We start from the raw sequence: 20,091 nt of genomic DNA on the forward strand, positions 1-20,091 counted from the left end.
CCATGGCTTGTGTCCCCTCACAGAATAAACCCAAAACAAATCATTATGGTCTCATAGGGAAGAAGTCGGTGATGATCTCAGAAAAATCTTCTTCTGAAGGATACACAACTAGCACAGCTCTTTCCTGGAAATAAAAAACCACATCCTACTATATCCCTGTCTTGTTATAATTAGTAGGTATTTAGAAGGGTTTTGTGAACATCAGATGATAATTTTCAATTCTGTGGCTTCTACCCTTCTCCTCCATATAGTCATTACCTTCTCCCTGTAGAAGACTTCCTTGTCTATTCATGAATAGATTTCAGGAGGCTCCAATATTAAGATGTAAACAGTACAGAGATATTTTAATCTTTTCCCACAGGCAAGTGGGATAGATTAGTATGCAACAATCTTGGAAAAGCAGTGCAAAGATAGGTTCAGTTGGCAATAAGGGTACTGACCCAATGCATCCATGCTGAATTTATTTCTAAGGTACAATTATATTAAGACCAACAGCTGCATGTCCCCTGTCTTTGAAGCCAGTTTTTGGTTTTTTTTAAATGGCATAGAAATCAGACTGTCAAGAGAAAATGTAAGTTTTAAAAACTTGTAATTTTGAAGTTACAAGCTGGAATCATTTAATAATTAAATAAAAGTCAACATTTATAAAAATTATGGTAGCAGACATACTTTCTGATGCATAGCAAATAGCGCCTCGAGTTTCAGAGGAACAGTCAGAAGTTCTCCAGAAGCCATCAGTATCCAGAAACACACATTCTTCATTTGTTTCTTCATCATCTTCAGACCAGCGACTAAAACTCACATGTTTCCCATCCAGCCAGCCATAATGTTTTCCACCCTGGCATTATTTAAGCAAAAGGGATGAGCTTACACAGTAAAAAAAAGTAAGGTGCAGAAAATGGTATGATAATATATTTACACTGGCTAGACATTTTCAGTGTCTCTGATGAGAACTGTAAGTGCTCCACTGCCCTCATGAGCTGATTTTCTGCTCACAATATAACAAGCTTTATTTTAAGTTCTGCAGTTGCAAAAATACAAATTAGGTGAATGGCAAATTATCCAAAGGTGATGTTTCACTACTGTACTTAGGGAAGAAGGCCTAGCAATGGGATGCCTAAACTGCATCATTTGCATCTGCAAAGCAATGGTGGGTATCATCCCCTAATCTTGGAAAACTGGTAATAACTGAGAAGAAAGCCCAGTCTCAGGTACTCAATATTGAGCTGAAGGTAATTATTAAGTACTTAATTGATTTAATACATCAGACTTGTTCCTGCCCTGAAGGATGCAGGAAAAAAAACCCCCACATAACAAGCAGCATGCTATCCTTTAAAAATCTTGCATTTGAAAGTCTTTGGAAAATCCCCCTACTGTTGTGTAATTTATCTTGTATCTTTCTTTTGTGTCTGATTTCAGCACTGGAGTAACAAGTTCTGTTGACCAGTTGCATTATAATTTCCTTTCATGTGACATTTTAATTGTGCTTAAATAATGAAGTGTTGCAATATTGAAGAGCCAGTGCACGCCTGAGATGTATGTCCCAAAATGAATCATTTGATCTTCACTTACAGATAAAAAAGTCAAAAGAGATGGGAAAATAGATTGTCTGGTTTCCCCATTTTCACTAAGATTAAATGGTTGTTTCCTTTAAAAATTTAAAAATATTCCCCATAAAATATGTACTCAAATTTCTGTTTTCCTCTACTTTGCTAAAGTATCCAGTAGCCCAGAATTGACAATAGAAGAACATAACACCACAGTGCTGAGTGAACACCACCATATTTGGTAGGTAAGGCACTTCTAAAAAAATTCTAACTTTTTTCTTCAATTATCTCCAGACTTATGTGCGTGACAAAAAAAGATAAACCCTGCAAGCCCAAGCCATCCCATTAACAGCTGAGACACCTCTCAATCCACAATAAAGATTTTCAAGAGGTCCTTCAGCTAATAAAGATAAAAAGCAGCACCTCCTGCATTATTTTAATTTTTTTTGACCAAATAAAAACCCACTAATCTGTCTCAGAGATGCCTCCCTCAAACTCAAAACATGGGTACAAATAACATGAAGTAACAACAGAATCTAAGTTAAACTTCAAAAATGTATGTCCACAAGTATTCAATGATTCATCTTGAATTTTATTTGTCACTTGTAGTTTCGCCCTTCCAAAACAGATTTTTGGGTCATCTTTCTAGAGTGGTACTGTAAACAGTGGTGATGATATTAAATGGCAACACTCATTACTCATTTGTAAACAAAAGAGATGACTCAGTAACCTATGTTGCTGCCACTCTACAATATATCCCTTCATCATCAGTCTTTTAAAATAATTTTATCATCATCGTCATCAATTCGTCCAGTGGAGTTCAAGAATATGTAACTTGGAGAACTGAAGGTTTAAAACATTTATCTTGAGACACTCCACATGGTTATCCCTAAATTAAAACAGCCCAGGAAGTAATTTGTCATTACATTTCTTTAACTCAGGTTTTGTTTCACACACCTGTAAAAATTACCTTAAGCCACAGTCTGAAGAAAAAACAAAACTTACATCTCTGCTGAAGAGTCCAGTCCAGAGTGGGTAATTATGAAGAGCAGCCTGAACAGCAAGAAAAGCCTGCTGGAACTGATCTGTGATGCTAACCAGCTGCATCTTGTTATTTATGCATGCAGCCATTGCATCATTCCAGGACAAATTCTTCAGAATTAACATGTATTGAACATTTTGATAGCTCAATGTTTCATTAATGACTTGCTCTGTCTGGTTATAAGCAGTTCCTATACATAAGAAAGAAGTCCAGTGATTAGGCAGTTAAATACTGTAATACATTTTAAACCCCTAATATCCCTGTAACAGTCAGAAAAACCTGTTTGACTACACTTGGGAAAAAAAATCTTAGATAGTAAATTATGCTGATAATTATAGTTAGAAGCAAACATCATTGATATCTTAGATAGAAAAATATATATTAAATACAATTATTCTTTTCAGCCAATGTATTATTAAATATTTTTTCTCACTTAGGTTCACATATTTTTATATGTTATTTTTAATTAATTGCTAAAATTTATTGAATTAAAAACATATTCCATAACTTTGACTATATACAAATGCGAGAGAGCAAGTGCTCTCTGCTATAATAACAGCTATAATAACAGCTAAGCTTGACTCATTTATCTCTGTGGAGCCTGTGGATTTATGCTTATGCAAATCTATTGGGCCACAAAACCTGTCTATGCAGATCTTGGTACAGCACAGTCCCAGAACTCCTTACTGCCATCCATGAATATAGTGAGGACTGTTTTCACCTCCACTTAACTAACTGCAGAAAATCCAGCTTGCATGGGGAGGGATATAATTCACTATTTGTGCTCTGAGCACAGAGTGTTATCACAGTTACCAGCACCACACCTGAAGGCACAGCTCAGTGATGCATGGCTACTGCAGTTAATAGAAGATGCAAATACTCCTGTGGGTGGCAGGGTTAAGCATACAAATGCTAAGCCCAAAAACTTTATACACAACCAAAAATAAACTCATTCTGCAAAAGGCAGAACCCTCACAATATTTAAAACACTTGAAGTAGAAAAAAGCCTGCAAGGGGTGAGGGGAGGCATCACTCTATAAATACCAGTACATAAATGGCTGATTGATAGGCTGACAGGGCCATTTTCCAAAACACATGACGACAGAAACACAATATCAATTTGATATTTACAGCTTTCAATAGATCAGAAAACTGACAAGGCTCAAACAGATTGTTTCAAGTAGTTTGTCTGCTGCCAAATGCTTTCACTTAGTAAACAGCTACAAAAGAGAACCATGGAACTCAGGGTGCCATCACACATCAAGGGGTATCAAATTGGAAACAAGGCAGTAAGCAAAATGTTCATTTCTGAAAAAATAATTGCTGATGATTACCATCTCAAGAAATTCTGCAAAACACAGTCATGCCAAGATTTCCAATGAACATGAATCATCTTTTCCGAAGATAAAGCCCTAGACAGCTTCGACTCTCACACAGCTGTCCCTACAACCTGTGAAGTCCCTCCCAACCCAAACTATGCTTAGATCCCTAACACAGCATAAGACCAGACCATAAGAGGACACATTCTGTCAGTCCAAAAACCTTCCTCATTACACCTTCTACAGCTGTGGCAAAGAAACATTAAGTATTTAGTCACTCCAGACTAATAAGAGATTGATATAAACAGATATGCTGTCAACCTCCAATTCATAAAAGTCTCCTTTTCACATTTTTATCACATCTTTTCCATCCAAACTTCTAATCTTAACACTTAGAATTTTTGGCACTGAGTAAAGAAGATTTTCTATGTTAAATGGAGGTGGGGGGTGGGAGGTGGAAATCTCCGCCTATTTGAGAATGAAGAAGGTGGGCATAGTCTTGGGCGTTTTGTACACCTAAGTTTCTTTGTGTTTGATTCTTTTTTAGAAGATAGCATGTTCATCACTTAAAAGGATTATTTATATAAAGGAACCTACTCAGAAGTGGGTATGCTGAACCTTAGCCCATAGCAGTAATTAAATGCACATAATAACTATATGTGTTTGATCTTATTCCAGTAATCGGTATTGGCCAACCCACACGGGGACATCTGAGTATTATTTTTAGTTCAGATTAAAAAATCCCACTCACGTCAACTCTCAAGTTTGCTCTGGGGAGAGACCAACTTCGACATTAAGAGTCTATGATACTTTATATTCTCATAGAACTAAAAGACAGAGGATGTATTTAAGGAGGATATAAATATTGTGAGATTCCTTCCTGGGCCTCTCACTTCCAAACTCTGAAAAGGAAAAAGGAGTCACTTGTTCCACCCCTCAGTGTACATGACCTCTATACACACAGAACATTAAAGACCCGTCTGCTGAAGTGCAATGCCACTGAGACCGCACAAATTCTCTCAGGAAAACAGATTCTCCCTGAACTGGGCTATGAAACACAATAGGGAAAATTCTGAATGGCTGACAAAACAGGCCCCAGATCCTCCTCTACAGTCTGCTTTTCTAGAATTTACCTGCTCAGTCTATACAAGAATCTTGCTCTTCAAGTGCAATAATTTACATGCAATAAAGTCTCCTGGCACATGCACCTTAAGTTTAAACCCTGGCTGCAATTTATTTTGACTCTTCAGACTTACCTACAGACTGCTGGCATATACCCAAGAAGTGCCTGTCAGCACAAGCAGTGAAATTCCATGTTCCAACATATTGTGATTTGGGATCATTGAGGATTACACCGCACTGATTATTAAATTCTTCATCAAAAAGCTGAGAAACAGAAATATCCTTATCAGACTCACATAAGGTACAAACATACTTGTGCAGAGGTGAAGTAACATGAGTCTAGTAGAACCCCAGCTGTCTGAACTTGTTTAAGAAGCTTCAAAGGAGTGGTGCAATACAGCTTATACAGATTACCTGTTTTACAGACACTACCAGGTGCCTGGACTCAGAAAGTTTTCCTAAGATAAATACATTTCAGAGGTTGCCATCCAAGTAAAGGTAAACAGAACTCCAGTACTGTCAGCCACCCTGTTGGCCAATTAAAATGACTAACTGGGGAATTTGGTCTGTTACATGGCGGTTTTTTTTTGACACAACATTCCAAATTTCATTACTCAACAGGCAAGAGAATTCAAAATTCAGAACTTACATCCAGTGGAATTTTCCTTAATCTCCCTGTCAGGAGTGGGTGAAAGTTACTATACAACAGTCTACTCTCATCTATCCATTTGTTTTCCCTTGTACTGAACAGGAACTGTAAACCAATCCAAATATCTTTTGGCAAGCCAGGAAGCAAGGATGTTATATAATCTGTTGGACAGAAGAATAAATGTACATATTGTGGTTAGGAAAACAACAGTAAACCTCCGAAAGAAGACTTCATCTAAGTAAGACAATGCAAACCCTGTTTGTATTAATTTATTTTTCCAGCCCTTCATGATTGATGAATGCTTATCATGCCTTCCTTCCATTTGATAACACCTTTCATATTGATTTTATCTGAAAGGAGCAGGCTATTGGTATTTGTCCTTCAAATTCTGAGCTGAGGAGAAGGTAGGTGATTTAACCTGTTCCTTTGTCCACTACTTTGGAGTCTTTTATTTACACACAAATCTAAAAAGCTGCTTTTCCACAAGCCTGCAGGATCTTCTCTTGTGTTGCTGCCCTTTCTGAATTGATGGAGGAAATCAGAACATTTTTTGGATTCTGGCAGAGTTTGTCCACCCCACCATCAGAGACAGCAGGACAGGTCAAAGGAAGGTCAGATTTAGCTGAAAAAAATTCAGCTACATAAACCTTGTATCAGATCCCTCTTAGTGAGTATTCTGGCAAGAAACCACGGGCTCTTGTAACCCCCAGGTACCAAAGGCATTCACTAAACTTGACTAGTTTAGGAAGACAAACAAAGCTATGTAATTAGCTACTGCTGACACGTTTCAGCTATTGGTCACATGCCAGACTAGCCACAGCCTATTTTCTGACTGAGACAAAGCCACTGTAGATTTGCAGGTCAGGGCTAGCCCCCAATACCACTGGGAGGAGTAGAGGCAGCCCACAGAAAGAAGCACATTTTAAGAGGACTGTGTCTCCTTTCCATATAGGTGGTCTCCACTATACAGAGAATAGAAAAAACAAACAAGACACAATAAAAACCACTTCCAAATGCATCAAATCACACGAGGGACCCTGCTATATTACATTTCAGAATGGCTGTGCTTTTCCAACCTTAAATACATACAAAAACACACAGGCCTGAGACATGTATATTCCTGTACATAACCATATTCCTCCCCAATAGCAGCAGTAAAAGAAAATTACCATTAAGCTTCTGCCTGCAGGTACACTCTTGACTTCTCTAGTCTATTTACTGTATTTTGTTTGGCAAGAGGTTATTTGCTTATAAAGAAAATATGCACTGTGGGCACTGCAGAATTCAACTGAGCTACTTCAGATACACCCGCAGAGAACTCCTAATTATTCACAGGAATATAGCTGCAAATTCAGCCATATCATTCATCAGTTTATTGCTGAACATTACTTGTAGTCAATGTGAACCTATTTCTTCCTCACTGCATTTCTCCCATTGACCTTAGTTGCTTTAGGTGAAACAGTTCTGTCTTCCAGTCCTCCTGCTTTCCATCCTCTCATCAGTGTCCTGAAGAGCTCAAAGGGGGGCACTTTGGACACATTGCCACATTAAGCTGCTCAGCACATCCAGAAACAAAGGGTTCTGTGCTCCAGCTGGCAATGTTTTTGCCACCTCAATCCCACACACACAGCTGAGCTTTTCTTGGAAGCAGCTTCAAGGTGGTTTTTCACAGTGCAAAGTCTACAGTCTCAGTTACGCTTTAGCTTGCAAAGCCAAACAATCCTTCATTCAGTGATGACCCTTTTATGCTCAGCTCCCAGTGCAAGGTTTTGCAACTTTTTTTCTTTTTGTAACAGGTTAAGATCCTATAGAGAAGCTGCTCCTCAAACTGGTTCAAATTTCTGGTAACTGGATTTCCATGTTATGTTTCCAGTGATGCAAACAACAGACAACACATTTTTAATCAGTCCTGGATTTTCAGAATGCTCTTAGTATGCCTATGGATAATCAAGTGATTTATGCTCAAGTTTTTAAGCAGAACTATTCTGAATATAGAAGAGAAGCTAAAGTGCCCCCAGTTCACCACCATACCTTGGTCAGCTTGATCTGAGATAGATGGAAGAGAGCCTCCAAAAGTTACACACTTTTCATTAGCTGCATTAAATGTTAAATGTTCAGGTTTCATCTTCATAAAACACTGCAAAATAAACATAATGAAGATTATTTTCATCATACCATTCTGCCTAAGACATAAATCAAAAATCTTAAACCAACCCTAAAAACTCACTTCTCATTTCCTGCAATAAAATATAACCTTTTTTTTTTTTGCAGAAAGCAAGGGACCTGATACTAGCTGCAAACATCTTTTTGGTTCAGCAGAGTAGCTAAATATAAAATGATCCCCCTGACTAATGCCTCATCATATTCAGTAATTCTCATTTGCTACCTCAGAATGATGTACTGTTTTAGGAATGAGAACTCACACATGGACTGTGCAGTCAGATAGTGCTGTCAGGAACTTGTAATAAGCTACCTTTAGGGAAAAACTACTTGGGAACTCCAAGGTCTATTCTGCAATGATGTGAAGTAAGTTTGCAAACCTTGGCACACGTAATGTGCAGATTTGATACACATGTACAGAATAATGGTGGAGCAAACAACAGGAATGAGTCTCACTAAGACTTCAGATGACTGCCTTAAAACGTAGTACTGAAATAATTAATAATACTATGGATTCTGACTTGCTGGTTAGTTCTTAAATGCTGCTCACTAATTCTTAAGTAAGTTTAGTCGTTAAGGCAACTCAGGAAATAGTGTCTGCCAATTTGCTGCCTGCCTATGATTACTCCAGAAGAGATACAGTGTGCTTCTGCCACAGAAACCTCATCCTCTCCCTTTCGAATCCTTCTCTTCATTCAAAGAAGCCCAAGACCAGACAATACAACCAATGTTCTTGGACCTAAATGTGTGGTGACGGGCAAGCAAAACAATCTGAAAATGAATGCTTTGAATTTAAGAAACCATCAGTCCTGAACGAGGGACAAGAACGGGAGGTGATGATTTTAGTCACTATACTTAGTTTTCAAAAATCCATTTCTAGTCTATTCTTCAACAGAGGGGCTGCCTCCTTCTTTCTTTTAGAAAGGCATTCCAGTTTACTGGACTGTGAAGAATAGGCAAGGATGATGAACCTGTGTTGTCTCTGTACCTTATTCCGGAACTGATGCCAGCCTTTAGGGCAACCTCCTCTGACTGGGCGGTAACTGGGATCATGTTTCTCTAGTAAGGAGGCATTATTTCTTTCACAGATGAAGGGCAGTTTCACATTACAGTTAACTGGGTAGTCTGCAGAAACAGAAGTTTAAAAAACAGTTATGGTAATGCCTATCACACTCCATTTGCTTTCCATTCTTTATGACATGACACAGACCAGTCTGAAGGGAAACCCTTTTTGGTGCAACCACAGTGAACTACTGTGCAATTGAAAGCATTACAAATAGCAGTAGAGCAGAAGGCAAGCATAAATCATTTATATCAGAAAAGTACAATATTCCTAAAGATCCAGAGTCTCACTCTTACTTCCAGTATTAACACTTCGTATTGGCAGAGAGAACTTGAAAACAGAAAATTATTGAAAAAAGATTTTGTATATGAGGACTTGTATTCTGGCAAAGAGTCACCTAATTGTCAAAAAAAGCCAAAAGGAATCCTTTAACATCTACATGGAGAGCATCTGACCTGCGCTGCTTTACATGACTCCTGCAGTCATAAATGGACTGACTTCCTGGTCTAGAGCAATTTTTGTGTAACAGATGAAAACAGTTCAGCAGCAAACAACTGAACAATGGGGGAAACATGCTTTAAATAGAAATGGTAGAAGACAGGAGGAACTTCTTGTTCTCTAGAGGTTATACATTTTCCTCAACATAAAAGGGTTGAAGAAAGGAAGCAATACATTCCAGTACCACCAGGCAGCTTTTTCATTACTTTGTCTATCTCTTACAATATGACTCCAATAGTTAATGGAATTTGTGTCTTCAGATATGTGCACAGCTGCAAGTACAGAGTCAACCTCTCTAACTGGCAGCTCTCAGACAAACTCCAGACCTCAGAATATGTAGCATAAACACAAAAAGGCAGCCACCAAAACCAGATTTCACCTAATTAATTTCTGTTACAAGAAGAGTGACAAGTTATCATAAAAAAATGTCATTTGAATTCAGGTTTGCAGAGTTTGGGTAGAACAGTAATTACTACTTTTTTCAAATAAACACAACAATAGCAGAGGGGGTGAAAAATAAAAACAACCTTACCTCTATACCAGTTCTTTCTGGAAATATACCAGCAATCTCTCAGTAATCTATCATGGAAGCGTGGAAATAACTGTAAACTGGATATAAACATTTCAGTTAATCTCCAATCCAATGTGACCTTCACAGAGAAACTCTGATAGCAACAGTGTCAGTGCAAACAAAAATTTGGGCTATTAGCTGTTTCTAGATGGCCTACACAAACTTGGCTAGAAATAAATATGTGGTAGGTTCAGCAGTTATGTACTGTGCCCAAATGAACTGTGTTGAGATGTGCAGAATAAGGTTATTTATCACCATGCTGCAATCACAACACACTGCCAGGACAAGTGAAGGGAATAGGAAACAACTCTGGTTTTCTTTTCACAATAGTGCATTGCTATAGTATTTTGGAAAGTGAAGGACTTTCCTTGTAAGAAGCTGGTGAATCTTCTCTGCAGCCAAGAAGGGAATGATGCAAGATTTTCTGTGAGTCATCCCAGCTCTACAAGGCTATACTAAAAGTCCTCCAACACTTTGGCATTACCTAACTAGAAGAGTGATGTCTTAAACCAATTTCCTATTCTCTGTTCTTGGATACTCCTCAATCCTCAGAGTCAACAGACTGGGCACTTTTTTTTGATCAGTTTTCTAAATGTTAACAGAACACAGAAGTTTGCCCAAAACCCAATCAAAGCATTTCAAAGATCAAGGGAATACATTAGCTACTAGGATCACACATTTCAAGGATTCACACAATAAGACTAAGATGCCTAGGCCCAACAGCCCAAAATCTAGAGGTTCTCATAACACACATAAGAAATGGATTACAAACTCAGTTACAATAAAATGGCTATGAATTAACTACTCTAGTTAACAATTCCTAAAAAGCACATAATAAAGCTCACAATAAAGCATCTCATAATTATTCTACATACGGTGAATGATAGCTGTAGCCATAATCAATAAACTTCAGCCACCACTTCTGTTCGCTGTTTGATAACTGTGGAAGTAAAGAACAAAACCCAGTATTTTACAACCCACATAGAAAGAGCTCCTGACTCTTCCAAAGATAGAACTATGTGACAAAATTAGTCACAGAGGTACTGAAACTTGACATGTTTTTCTCAGATGCCTTACAAGAATGTACTTTCATGCCATGAACAACACAAACCCCTTCCATAAAGCCTATCAGACCATCTGGCATTTCTAATTAAATCCTCTCACCAGGTGAAAAATTATATGTTGCCCTGTGCACAAAATTAAGAACTAGCACAATTGTTAATGAAATATTTGCAGACAATGGGATACTTGCATGGTGTTCCTGCTATGACACCTTTTCAACATTCAGAGACTTTTGTATTTTTTTAATGTTATTAAACCTACTTTTAAATTTAAAAATTCTTTTACCAGATTGCCATTAAATAATTCCCTTTTATCTCTTTTATCCCATCTTTTCCTTTTAAGTACAAGTGAAAACCATTCAAGCCAAAAGGAAGAAGACAGAAATTAGGATTTTCTTATATTGGAAAATTTGGCAAGTAAATTTCCCTGCAAGGGAAAGTAACTGTGAAAACAGATGACAACCCCTTACCTTTTCTATTTGAGACAGTATTGTCCTGAGTTTTGGGTAAGACTCTACAGAGGCTAAATCACTATCATTTTTTTGACAGTAGGAAATAGCTTCCTGGTAGCTCAGGTTTTTATCTGGTACAAACCACAGCTCTGCTCCATCAACAACAAGCGGGGGTCCATGAATTCCAATTTCATCTACACAGAAGAAATATCACATGAGTAAGAAATGAATTCTGAAATACAAATCTTTTATTTTTCTGAATTTATTAAGGAATCTCAATTTGACACTGGGAAGAGTCAACACTCTGCATTTTGAACTCCCTCAAAACCAAATGTATCAAATTCTATCAGTCATAACCTTTTCTGGAATGAAACAGGCATTGCAGTAGCAATGTAACAAACCTAATAAAAGATATTGAGTATAAACAACCCTACAACATAGTGGAAAAATACAAAAGAAGTCAAATTACCTGGTATATACCACTCTGGTGTCTTTGGAGTGCTACCTGTTCAGAAGAAAAAAGGAAAAGTCACTGAATTCACTTTCTAACAAGACTGTGGCCACCAATAATAGAATTGATGGTCAGTACTCATACTTCTCAGTATTCATGATGAGAAAAAAAAGGAGAATGAAATCATACATGGGTTTAATAGTTTAAAATTAGATGATATAAAAGAAATGGGAGTACTACATACCTTCATCTTACATATCCGTGGTTCTTTCATCTCTCAAGCATTAAAGAAGTATTTCTACCAGAATCTCACCCCAACAAGGAAGTTTTATCCCAAAACACCTTTTAATCAACAACCCAAATGTAAAAGTCTACTGGATAACATTTCATACTGCATGAAAAAACCTGGATCTGTGTAGATATGCCATGCTATTATTTTGTATTCCCACTCCTCACTACAATGAGGAGCTCCTGTTTTACAAGAAGAAGGTTAGTTGACCTAAGGTTGAAGCAAACTGTATGCCCAAAATACTTGTGGTGATTTAGTTAAAAATATCACTAAGAAAGATTAAGTCAAGTCCACAAATGCTGCAATTCAGTGGCTTATATCACCACACAAGAAACCACTTCTTACTTTATGGGACTAGAAAGAATACAAGAACAGTGATACTGCAGCCTCCTCAGGGTCAGTTTCTGATCTAAGTGTACAACTGTTTGTATGTGACATCAGTGACACATTTCATGTACCATCCTCTTAGCAGTTCAGAATGGAAACAACAAAATACTGTTTGCAAAGTTTCTATTTTTGGGCAATAACTACAACTCATGGTATTAAACTCTTTATACGAACAGATGGATGTAACTGCAGTTTACCTTTTGTTATCTGGCAGACCCATTCAAGCTTAGCTTCACAATCAAAAGGCCTGAAGTAAAATTCAAGGTCTCTGGCTTCATGGAAGTAAAATCTCCAAAATGATCTCCGTGAAAACTGTGAGGTCTGCATACAAATAGAAACAGAGAACTGAGTTAGGACAGCATAGGCCTTTGAAATGTAAAATTAAACTGTAATAAAAGGGTCCTCTGTCAAATTGTATTTTACTGTGTTGTTAGTCTCACAGTATATTATGCAAATAAAATAGCAGATACAGCTATAACTTCAACTATAACTCTCCATGCCAGCTAATGCTGTGAAGCAATTCCATAAAGGGCTTAAGGTCAGTCTACATACAAACAACTCAGAAGTTTTTTCTAGAAATAATGTTCCATGGGGTTTTTGTAGTGCCAAATTTCTCATCAATGCTTATTATTAAATTATCTATTGCAACTTGTTCCCCTGAAATGAATCTCATTTCTGCTGAAAAGGAGAAACCATCTGAACTGACATAGAGACAAGAATTCTTATTTAAAATTATTTCTTACAATCAAGCTTGGAAACTGACTTCACTCTTGCTGGTCTCTCCAGTAAAGAGAATTTACTGAAATAGCATGTCTATAACTAGCAGGCAGGAGAGCAAAGTTACTATGTTCACAGCATTCCCTTCAAAGTGCTCTCCTTGGTCTAAAATTCTAGGAGCTCAATGCTGACCAGGTTCTCAGTCTGGGGTCATGAACACAGGAGAAGCCAACGAGGGAAACAGCTGTGAACAGAAGGAAAGGGACGAAATTATCCTTTCCCCCAGTAAATCCTAAAAGCAGAGGTGGTTCTATTTAGGTTAAAAGGGATGGTAGGTACTGCAAAAAGTCAGATGATGCTTCAGAAAAATTAAAGGCTATTTTAAAACTCATGCCATCAAGACTAAATTAAGTATTGAAGAGCTTAATCAGGAATCAAGCTGAGGTCTGACATTTGAAATTAGAAACCAACAGAGAACATACAGTCTATTCCACAAGTAAACAAGGAAATACACACAATAAACACAAACACATGCTCTGTCCTGGCTACTGCATTCCCCTTCAGGTTTCAAATTTTTTCTTAATTTTTTCTTTTTTCTGCAGTTAAGAAAAACTAATATAGATTTTTTAAAAGTTACTGGTAGGGCTCTCTGTGCTTTTTTGTTTTAGACTCCATGACACATCCTTAAGAATTATATGTAATATACAAGAGATCCATAGTATGGCACTATGCAATACAGAACAGCATTGTTCCTAAAATATTTTGTAGTAAAAAAGCTTCAAAAGAAGTCCTATGAAAGGTTATCATTAGCATAGCACTTGTCTCATAAAAAATAATTAAGGGAAAGTTTGTAATAGGTGTAGATTGATAAAAGGAGCACCACAGCTTTTTCACTATACTAAGAAAACATCTAAACCTAAATTCAGTTACAACGGGAAAAATTATTTTTCCCAAGTACTTCCAAGTAAAAATACACATTATTAAAAACCTTGAAACTAACCTTTAATGCAGCACAGTCTCTTGTATCATACTCATCTTCCAGATAGTCGAGTGGCATAACAACACTGGTTACCTACGGGATGAGTGACAGGGTGAAAGAATCAGCATCTGACGCTCTGCTGTGGCAATCCCAAGAGATAACCATTCAAACCTGGGTCCCATTATGTTTATTACTATTAAAATATGTGCTGAATAGCAGTTACTCCTTCAGTTTTGAGTGTCCATGTCTGTTTTTTGGGGGGGAGGAGGAAGAACTCACAATTTCAGACAAATAGAACAATTACAGTGAGGAAGATATTTTTGGAAAAGTCTGACAACAAGGAAATGAGCTGATAAACCCTCCCTTCTGTTGTGGCATGGAGACGCCTTGTTCTCTCCACAAGTTCTTGGATATTACTACTACATTTCTGTGAAATTATTTTAATATAATGGAGATGGAAATCAGGTTAGCCTTGTTAAATACATGTTTTTAATTGGAAATCTGCTTGCATGGCAGCTCTTAAGTGCACAATCTTCTTCTGAATTATTAATCTGTTGAAAGACCTGACAAATTTTAATTAAAATATCTATCAATTTACTTTCAATTCAGTCCTAGTTGAAACAAATCAGTACATGACACTTCCTGACTAAAAGTTAACTTACTGGTTTGTTATCACTCCATTGCCAGGTTCCCAAAGAATCAGGACTCCTCTTATTCATTCCAATCCAGACCCATCTGTCATTGCTGTAAATAAACAAAATACAATCTTATGCAAGCATATGCTTCAGCTTATTTAATAGGAAAACTGACCTATGGCATGGCATTATTTAGGAAAAAGCAGCAAAACCAAGGTTTTACTCCTGCAAGTTGTAGCAGGTCAAAGAGAAAATAAGACACAAGGGCTAGGACCTCTTTTGCACAGAAGAAAACTAACTAAATCAGGGAATTCCTCTGTGGGCTGCATCACCACTTTATCAGTTGTCATTTGGTATAATGGTCTCCTTTCTTCCAGAATCACACACAGAGTGTTTATGTAGTTTGGTTCCCTTTCTCTTGTCCAATTTGGGCTATCTCCCAAATACCATCAGCTCAAATACACTCTTCCTCGAGCCACAAAAAAAGCTTCTACTCAAAGAACTGGCATATTTCTTTTAATTTTGTAAGTGGTATAAACACACTAAACATGCACCTATTTCAATTATGAACCCTCATAAATGAGGTGTAGACATAAATCAGCAGCTAACACCACTGACTTCAATGGCTGCATGAGCAAGTGGCAGTAGAAATTTTAATCCAGTCAGAACTGGGGTTTTTCCTAGATCTTACTTCCTCATTTTTCAAAAGCAGCAGACACTTAAATCTGAAATTTCAGTTATGTTCGAAGATACAAAATTACCTGAAAAAAAACAGATTTACAATGTAAATACTCAAATCTGCAGTAAGAATCTTTACAATAATCCTTTGCTTATGAATCTACAGATGCTGTAACAAAGTTAAGTTGGTAGTCCAACTGCAAGGTTAGTTTTGTACAGCAAATTCTCAAAGATTCAGTTTTGTGCAGGGGTCATAAACTGAACTTTATGATAACTCACTCCAATCCACTTCCCTGCCCAGTAAAGTCAACAGGCACTTCTCTGAATGACTGCATCAGCTGGAAGCAGCAGAGGGGAGAAAGACCATGAGTTTCTTCTGAAATCACAGACTACATGAAACCTACTGCAAAAGAGCTGTGGAAAAGGCACTCTCATCAAGGTGGTCTGACAGCAACAATAAAGCATTGATGCCAAACTACAGGGCTCCTGCAGAACTGTATCAGGAGCACTATCCCATCAAGATGCACCAAATACAGAGAAGGAACACAGGACATTTGAGGAAATTTGGAGCTTAGGCTTTTAACAAGGATTAAGGATTTTCTTGTATAGTCTTTCCAAAGAAAGACAGGGAAAAGATACAATTATTCTTTATAATATTTTAGGAGACTAAACCTCCAAGAAGAGAAGTGATTTGAGCAAAAGAACATCACGTCTGAGGGAACCACAACTCAAAAATAAATTTAAGCTCAAAACTGGACAGAGACATTTGACCAGCAGAGGTCAGAGTTCGTAAAAGGCTCCCCAGAAGGTAGTGATGACAAACTCTGTGATTTGAAGCCAGAACTCATAAAGTTTATGAAAATTACTTTATTACCTGGAGGGATGGACTCAGAATCAGGCTTTGCCTTTAGCTTTCCACACACATCACCACAAAGATTCTGAACAGTCTGAAAATACTAATGGTGCAGCACCAAAAAACAGCTTAACCAAGGGTTTGTGAGCTAAGTATGGGAAATCCAAGAAGGGCAACAGTACTTTACTTGGTAAAGTTTCCTTTAGGAACAAAGTATCAGTCATCAACAGACCTACTTTTTTTGTTCTTTGTTCTCAACTCCAGTAATAGTTTTCTGACATTGGTGAGATAGTATGATCACTCTAGTGTGATTTTATCATACTGATCAATCTTTAGTCTTTCAATGATACAACTAAGGAGCCTTTAAAGAGCCTAAATGCCCCATATCACTGCAGTGGGAAAACTGTGAGCCGAACATTCACAGCTGTCAAACAGCTAAGTGACTTTTGGCTATTTGCCTTTAGGAGTTCATTTTTCTGTGGCTGTTCTTCCAACTAAGAGGCAGAGATCCCCTCCTAATTGTCACCTACAGACTGAGGGCAGTTTAAACAGTTGATCACCACATAGGAATATCTACTAAAAAGAAAATTTGAAACACTCATTTTGAAAGAATTTGCAGTAACTACCTGAGGTTCTAGAGCAATTGTTCAAACTCTTTCAATTTGTATTTGGCTATTATACAGTAAATAAATTAAAAACAAGAAGTGTGCCAGGTCAAGAATTTCTCCAGCTTATCTCCCAATTTACAATTACTAGCCTGCAAAGAGAACAATGTTTTCAGCTGACTGGGCTCTTACACATTAATGTATCTCTTTTGCTTCTTTTGGAATTTTTCAGACATGACCATGAGTGCTTTAGTAACTGCTACACTACACTTGACAATACTTTTAAGCTTCAGTAAAGCCTTCTGATAACCCTCTGAAATTATACTGTCATCTTATCATAGGAAAGAATTCCACCAACTATTTAAGACAAAGATAAATTAAGACCCCCCCTATTGCAATTAAGCTTGCAGCAAGGAATTTGCTTGTGCTTCAAGTATCTGTCTCCTCATTGCAAAGCATTAAAATTCACCCTGTGAATTATTATGAATTATAACTGATATCAAAATGGATTTATCAGTGACAGGGTATTCTTTGAGCTACACTCTTGGAACTGTCTCTAAAAACCTAAAGTATCCTGAGTTTTAAACTAAAACATACATGCAATTTGTGCTTTACAAAGGACTCCACACTGACACCGAAAGACCCTAAGTCTCTAGCAATCCCTGCAGAATACTGCTGGTTTTTCTTTTACACAGAGCTAAACATTGATAAAAGTCAAATACTGCAGAAGTGAACAAATCCAGTTCAGACTGTGAAGGGACTATAAACCTGTAATTTTTCGGATCATATTCTAACTGCCAAAATAGAAAATTATTTTCTCAGTCCTTTATAACAGCTCCAATACAAGATGAAGAGCCCAAGTGAAGTTTTTAAGGCTTGTAGATCAACTTAGTTCTTGACAGGAAGCAAAATACACATCTGGGCCAACTCCTTAATGGTGCAATTTAAGGCACTATTTAATCTAAGGCAGTGCTGGCCTAAAACTCTGCATGAAGCCCATTGGGCCACCTGCTGCAACAGGCTACTGCATTAACTAAATCACATCCTGTTAATCACCTGCTTTGGAGTGGAAGAAAAGAGAAGCTGAATTAACACAATTACTATGACTTGCAACTCAGCTTTATTGCTGTTTTGGTCATTCTGTTAAGGTGATTTTTTTCTTTCAAACTCAAGTGTTTGTGAGGCTTTCTAGACTCAAATCAATTGCAGCAGCAGAGCTGCTCATATAAAAGGCAACCTGGATTTCTTTCCAGTAAGGTGTCCTCGCTGAAATGTTGCTTCTCACCAGTCCAAGCTATTCCTCCTCCTGTGTCCAGCATTGCTGCCAGCTATAAGATGCAGAATGCTCACAAACACAGTCCAGAAAGAATGGAAGTACCTGAACCAGATCTGTTCTGCCTGCATCATGTCCCTTAAAGCCAAAAGAGGTCATCTTACTTCTTCCAGACAGGGGAAGGCTGGCAGGCAAATTTTATTTTCCTTTCCAATGGCAATAGCCTGACTTGGCTGGAGCAATTCTGGCTCTTATTTGACGCTAAGGTGGAATCTGAGTAAAGGACAGAATGGACTAGGCAAGCTGCCCTTTTCCTGGTGAACCAAAATGACTCTTGCTAACATCTAAAAACAAGCAATTCTCAATGAGTCACCAGAGAACTGTTCAAGAGGGAAGAACGTGAAACCAACAGAGTTGAGGTGTGGCTCCTTCCCCAAGCTGAAACGAATGCACTGAATGAATGCTTTAGGTCGGAGTTTGCACTGAGTAAATACAGAGAATATGAACAAACTGCATGCCAGCACACTCCAGCAGTTAATCATATCTAATATCACCTTAGCATGATTTCTCCCAGTCAGCTAAAGTATTTGTTCTTGGTGAAATAATTCACATGGCTTCCTATTTCAAATGAGCTTGATTTTTATATTAACTACCCTTGACATCTGACCTCCAAAATATTTTATGTAATCAACACCTCTGAGTCATTTAAAAGCATAACTATCTTCAACAATTCATCATGTCATCGAAACGAACATTATTTAAAACACCTCAGGCAATATCAACTATGTAGTATTTCAGTTCAGAATGTTCTGAAGTGCTGAGAAAGAGGTTAGCCCAGATGAAAATACCGTGTTTTCAGTTATATTGGATATAAGCAGTTACTGCAACACTAACTGCAGAGTCAATTTCTACCAGGCTCAACACACTGCCCCTCATTTTAAATTCTGCTGGAATAATATTGAAGTACTGGGACTTATCATCTTTCAGACTAAGTTTGAAATTTCTGAACGATGGGAAATGCAGAAGCATTATGTGAAAACTGACTTCCTGGAAAGACAGAAGTCTCCACCTTTACACTCCTAACAGAAAATGCAATTAATACCTCAGACAGTCTTCAAGCTGAAAAGCAGCTCCAAGTACTCGTAGGAAAATAAAATGTTACTTCTCTATTCACATTTCATAGTAGATCAGGTGCATTAAAACAAAATTTGTAATTGCAAAATCATCTAATAAGGTCTGCAGCTAGAAATAATTTGCGCACTGATTTTTATTGTGGGACTTCAGCCAGTTTAGCAAAGGAATCACAAGTGGCTTTTACACAAGCTAAACTATCTATATATAGAGCATGCAAGTTTGGTTTTGTCTCTTATTAACATAAACACTGAGTAATTTTCATGACTTGTGCACTTCTAAAAAAAGTTCACTGGTTTCTCAAGAAGGCACCTCTTCAGTCATCAGGTCTAAAAATTAATTCACAGTGCTGTATGCTGGCAGCTTCTGCAACAATTCTGATTTAGTTTGTCGATGAAAAAATTTACATCACATTGCTGGCAGCATTTGAGTTTTAGAAGGCAAAAATTCTGAAAAAACAGACTGTCAATCAAAAAAACCATATTACACAAGGATCTGACATCACACCAATGCCTAACAAAGCTTTGCAGTGACAGTTCACTTGATTAAAAATAAAGCTTTAAACTCATAAATTATTTAGCATTTAATCTGTTGATACCAGAACACTCA

At 37.5% G+C, this 20,091-nt stretch overlaps 1 protein-coding gene across 2 annotated transcripts in view; it reads right to left on the bottom strand.

Annotated features, from left to right (window-relative positions):
* Positions 1–20,091, bottom strand: part of LY75 (lymphocyte antigen 75) — a 44,058-nt gene that overhangs the window by 9,624 nt on the left and 14,343 nt on the right. For both annotated transcript variants that reach the window (XM_038141790.1, XM_038141791.1), the window contains exons 14-26: positions 14,970–15,051; positions 14,329–14,400; positions 12,809–12,932; positions 11,954–11,989; positions 11,503–11,678; positions 10,847–10,911; positions 9,933–10,009; positions 8,828–8,964; positions 7,711–7,816; positions 5,680–5,840; positions 5,165–5,294; positions 2,553–2,779; positions 670–838 (exon numbers count right to left, since the gene is read on the bottom strand). In XM_038141790.1, the coding sequence (XP_037997718.1) occupies positions 670–838; positions 2,553–2,779; positions 5,165–5,294; positions 5,680–5,840; positions 7,711–7,816; positions 8,828–8,964; positions 9,933–10,009; positions 10,847–10,911; positions 11,503–11,678; positions 11,954–11,989; positions 12,809–12,932; positions 14,329–14,400; positions 14,970–15,051 (1,562 nt within the window). The remainder of the gene's footprint in view (positions 1–669; positions 839–2,552; positions 2,780–5,164; positions 5,295–5,679; positions 5,841–7,710; positions 7,817–8,827; positions 8,965–9,932; positions 10,010–10,846; positions 10,912–11,502; positions 11,679–11,953; positions 11,990–12,808; positions 12,933–14,328; positions 14,401–14,969; positions 15,052–20,091) is intronic.

This window comes from Motacilla alba, chromosome 7 (genome assembly GCF_015832195.1).
Source record: "Motacilla alba alba isolate MOTALB_02 chromosome 7, Motacilla_alba_V1.0_pri, whole genome shotgun sequence".
Taxonomy (NCBI): domain Eukaryota; kingdom Metazoa; phylum Chordata; class Aves; order Passeriformes; family Motacillidae; genus Motacilla; species Motacilla alba.